General features: G+C 43.5%; 1 protein-coding gene across 1 annotated transcript in view; it reads right to left on the reverse strand.

The window, feature by feature from the left end:
* The window catches only part of DNAJC15 (DnaJ (Hsp40) homolog, subfamily C, member 15), a 95,071-nt gene extending 92,647 nt beyond the window's left edge, over positions 1 to 2,424 (reverse strand). The window contains exon 1 of the mRNA XM_006884611.1: positions 2,320 to 2,424. Within this exon, the coding sequence (XP_006884673.1) occupies positions 2,320 to 2,424 (105 nt within the window). The remainder of the gene's footprint in view (positions 1 to 2,319) is intronic.
* Positions 2,425 to 5,416: the final 2,992 nt, after the last annotated feature.

Here is a 5,416-nt window from a genome sequence, read left to right on the forward strand (position 1 = left end):
GGGTCCTTGGAGAGGGACATCATGCTTGGGAGGGTAGAGGGACGGCACAGGAGGGGAAGACCCTCTATGAGATGGATTGATTTGGTGACTGGGGTAATCGGGATGGGTGTGTCAGAGGCAGTGCGGTTGGCGCAGGATAGAGCAGGGTTTAGGGCTATTGTGCATAGGGTTGCTATGAGTCGAAAACGACTCGATGGTACATAACCACAACAACAACATTTTCAATATGCTTACCAAATACAATCTAAACCTAGGCCATATTTTCTTTCATAATACTGACCCTACTTCCTATGCATCCGGAAGCTGGGAAATGACTAACAATCACAAAAGAGCAAATAATACTTTTGATTGGTAGTGTCCGAGAAGAGTACTGAAAATCCCATGGACTCCCAAAAACCAAATAAATCTTGGAAAAAGTGCAGCCACTATGTGACAAAGAGGTGATATTTGGTCACATACTTTGAGCATGTTGACAGGAGGGTCTTGTCCTTAGGAAAAGACATCATGCTTGGAAGGGCGAAAGCTCAGCAAAATAGAGGAAAGTCCTCAACAAGATGTATCAACATTGTGACTGAAGTAATTGTTGTTGGTTGTTGTTATGTGCCATTGAGTCACTTGTGACTCACAGGGACCCTTATCAACAAGAGCTCTGACCCCTGTTCTATCCTGAGTCAACCATACTGTCTTTGATATACCTGCCCTCATTACCGTAGTCACTGAGTCACTCCATCTCCCACGTTCCAATCATTAGTGTCTGCTTACAACTGTTACTCCTCCTTCGTGTTTCCAAATTTGAGGGCTCAGCCTCAGTTGCCTTATCTGCTAGTCTATTCTAAGTGTGCTCTATTGTACAGAGGGTTTTCGAAGGCCTGGAAGTGGATGGCCAATCCTTCATCCTAGGCTGTCTTAATTAGAATGCTCAGATTTAGAACAGTATCTGACTGAAGCAATAGGATTGAGTACATTAGGTATGGTGAGAATGGCGAGGATGGCACAACTTAGTTAGTGCCATCGCCTTTGTTCACAGGGTCACTATGATTCAATGGCACCTAACAACAACTACACATCTTAGAAGAAGCACTACAACAGTCAGAGCTTCTTAAAAATAAGGACAGTGAGACTTGGCTTACATATGCTGGGCATGTTATCAAAAAGAGTCAGTCCCTTAGAAAAAGATATTGATCAACGAATGAATGAATAGAGAAGCTCTGGTAGATTCACTCAATGGAATATACTACGCTGCATTGAAAAATAAGGACCTCATGAAATATTATTAAAAATGGGTGACCCTGGAGGACATTATGCTGAGTGAAATACCTCAGTCATAAAAGGACAAATACTGCATGGTGCCACTGTTGTAGAACGGGACTGACATCAGGTTTGGGGATGAGACTAAGGAAGATTGAATAAATGAGGTATATTGCATTGAAACAGATGAGGGAGAGAACATTTTAAAAGCTATATATGATTGGGTATTATGGTTATAACAAGAGTCCAGAATAAAGGCTGCATAGTGGAGTGTACTCGGGGCGGGGGGATTGTATACCAATGAAAAAATTTTTTTTTTTTTTTTTTTACTTTTCAAAGAGAAGAGCGAACTGAGGGGGTAGGGGTGGACAGGGAGAAAAAGGCAACAGTGAATGAATGAATGGAAATCCAAAGTCTCTGTAAACATTCATTAAAATTATTTTTTTAAAAAAGAAAAAGATAATGATATCTGGAAAAGTAGGGGGGGGGCACTGCAAAAGACCCTCAAGGAAATGAATTGACCCAAGGACTAAAACAATGAGCTTAAGCACAGGGGAGATTATGAAGATGATGCAAACCCTAGTAAAATCAGCTCAGAACACGTGCTTTCCATGTGTTCCGGCTTGACCACACCTAGCAACACCACAACAATTTCTGACTAAGCCATCTTCTTCTGGCTTGCCACTTTATAGACTCTCTTCCCTAATCGCTTGGGTTCATTTCTCCTACTGAGCTTTTGGAGCCTTAATTTAAATATCCTTTTCTCCCCGCCTGTCATCACAAGCCCGAAAGACCAATCTATCGTGGCATATACAACTGCCTGGCTCTCTGAAAAGACTGGGAGCTCCTGGAGGGGACAGGGACGCTCTAACTTGTCTCTGATGCTCCGTGTAGGAGCACTGACACAGAGATAAGGACGAACGTGGGGAGTCCAAGGGCTCGGAGGGAGAGCCAGGCTGCGCGCAGTGACGCGCACGGGGCGGGGCCAGGGAGGCACGCAGGGCGGACGGGCTGCCAGGGCTTCCGTGTGAGGGGACAGAAGAAAGGGCGGAGGGCGGCCATAGGACTTACCAGTCCGTGGTTGATGTCGGCGTCTGATCGTTTGGCCGAGGGCGGCAAGTACTCGGCATAGAGCAGCCCCTCGCCGGCAGGGGCGACGTCACCAGGAGCAACCATGGCAATAGCGGCCCAAGGAGACGCTCGGCGTGCGCCGCTCACTTACGAGGCGACCTCAGGGACAAACTACTGAGAACTAGCTCTTCGCGCGCTTTTAGTAGACCTGCGTCTACTAGGCTGATAATGAAGGGCGGAGTTCCAGGCGTTCTCAGTCCCAAGGCTCCCTGCTTATCTCAGTTTGTCCTCTAAAAGCCTAGGGTTAGACCCGAGACTGCTGGGAGTTCTAAGAGCTGGCTTGGTTTGGTTTGGTTTAGTTTCAGACTCTGTTATTTCTATGAAATAGAAGGGAGCAAAAGGCCATTCTTCTCTCGCAGAGCTGCTGATAGATTCCTGAGGCAATCAATGCCTTTGAATCAACAACCTAACTTCCTAGGCTTCATGCCACCAGGGCTCCCTATTTGGAGCTGTTTCAGATTATGAGGTCCAAAGTCACTCCAGGTCACCAAGAGGGTGGCTCCCTCTCAGAGCTTGCCCTGTTCTGTGCACTCTCTTCAGAGTCCTAGCAACTCTGTAGAACAAAATAGAACGACTTTACTAGGGTTTTCCTGTGGATATTTCTAGGGGAGCAGATCAAGTCTCCCGAGTGGGTTTGAACTGTCTTTTGCCTAAGCAACAAAAATCTCTATCGCCATCCCAGCCATTCTTCCTGTCCACAAATGACTAATCACATATTTATTTAATGTTCTTTCCATTCATGATGGGCTCTGAGGCTTAGTATATAGGGTGCTAGAGTCTACTCAGAAAACATTGGAAGCTTGCTATAAATTAGAACCAACTTCAATGCAGTGAATTGAATTGTGTTGTGTTTCACCCACAAAAGTAATTATATAGATATAGATGATATACAAATAGAGATAGATAAACAACACCCGCCTTTTTACAAAGATGGCACCGAAAGCGAAGAAGGAAGCCCTGACCCTCCCAAAACTGAAGCCAGAGAAAAGGCATTAGAGGCCAAGAAAGCAGTCCTGAAGGGCATCCACAGCCAAAAAAAAAAAAGATCGGCAGATCGCCCACCTTCCAGCGGCCTAGGACGCTGAGACTCCAAAGGCAGCCCAAATACTCCCAGAAGAGCGCCCCCAGGAAGAATAAGCTTGACCACTATGCCATTATCAAATGTCCCCTGACCACTGAGTCAGTCATGAAGAAGATAGAAGATAACAACACAATAGTGTTCATTGTGGATGTCAAGGCCAACAAGCACCAAATTAAACAAGCTGTAAAGAAGCTCTATGACACTGATGTGGCCAAGGTCAACACTTTGATTAGGCCTGATGAAGAGAAGAAGGCCTATGTTCGACTTGCTCTTGACTACGATGCTTTGGATGTTGCCAACAAATTGGGATCATCTAAACTGAGTCCAGCTGGCTAATTCTACATACAAAATTTTCTCACCATAAAAAAAGAAACACACAAAAAACCAACACCCAAACTCACTACATAGATTTAGTTCTAACAAACAACAACAACATTACTGACCTTCCATCCATTTCCAAGGCTGTACATCTAGAAAACTGTCCTCTTTCTTTCAAGGAGTAGCTGACAGATTTGAACCACTTAGAGCAACAGTGTCAGTCTGGAGACTAAGGTGTGCCTGATTCAAGCCATAGTCTTTGCAATTACTTGCTATGCATCAAAAAGCTGGACAATGGCTAGGAGTGACAGACGGAGAATTGAAGCCTTTGAGCTGTGGTCCTGGAGAAGAGTATTGAATATACCATGGACTGCTAGGAGAACAAACAGGTTTGTCCTAGAGAGGGTGAGATAAGGCTGCTCCTTGGAGGCAAGGATTCTGAAGCTTCATCTGACATACTTTGGACATGTTGCAAGGAGGAAGCAGTCCCTGGAGAAGGACATCATGCTTGGAAGGGTATAGGGACAGCACAAGAGAGGAAGAAATTGATTGAGTCAGTGACTGAGGTAATGGGTGGGGGTGGGAGTGTCAGAGACAATAAGATGGGCAAAGGTAGAGCAGAGTTTAGGACTATTTTACATAGGGTCACTATCAGTCACTTTGGTTAACAGCCTAATACCGTACAACTTTTCCTTATTTCTCCATGAATGGCTTATTGGAATTACAGAGAACACACTTGCAAACAGGTAAATACATTTCACATTTTGCGACTGGTTTTGTATTGACTTGGATATAAAAAGTGACACTATTTTTTCTTGTTCTTAAGTCAAGGTTTAGAAGTAGTTTTATAGTAACAATCTTATCTTTTAGATCCATTGCAAAACCAGCTTATAATAAAAGGAAGACTTCTATTTTTTTTATAACCCTGAATTTTAAAAATTTACTATCTACTAATTATTCAATTTATCGCTACTGAGATGGAACAGTCACATACCTTACCCTCCAATGGGTTCTCTAGAGTTTGTAATTCACATGGAAGGACTTGCTCATCCTTCTTCCACAAAGTAGCTGGTGGGTTCTACTACAAGAAAGGTGGAACAACACACCTGAACCCGGCCCTATATTATGCCATCTTTATCATTTCTGACACACTTGAGTGGATTGCTGTAGTCACTGTGTGGCTCCATCTAATTAAGGATCTTCTCTGTCACTCATCATTCATCTTTATGAGCATGATGTCCCTTTCCAGAGAATAGCCTCTCGGCAACATATCCTGACTATGAGCTCCTCTATCTCCTAAGAATTCACCTAATTTTATAATTTTTTAAAAAACAATTGTTTTTTTCCATGATGACATATTCTTAGCACCACTTGCTAGTTGTGGGAAGCTGAACATAAAATTAAATATTAATAATAAACCAAATGCTGTATCAGTATAGGAGGGAGGTGTAATACAAGCTGGCGTTCATCCTGAGGCAATAAGGTTTTCCTTAAGAGTCTACGTAATTCTTAGTTCGTATTACCTGAATCCCTCCCTCCTGAGATAAGCCTAAGGTAAAAAATAGAGAAGAACTCTGCCTTATTTGCAAAAGTCAAAAAACGTATTGCGATGGGAAAGTCTGCTGTTGGGACCTCTCT

The sequence above is a fragment of the Elephantulus edwardii genome, unplaced genomic scaffold, assembly GCF_000299155.1.
Source record: "Elephantulus edwardii isolate Elephantulus edwardi_28Jun2011 unplaced genomic scaffold, EleEdw1.0 scaffold00036, whole genome shotgun sequence".
NCBI classification, from domain to species: domain Eukaryota; kingdom Metazoa; phylum Chordata; class Mammalia; order Macroscelidea; family Macroscelididae; genus Elephantulus; species Elephantulus edwardii.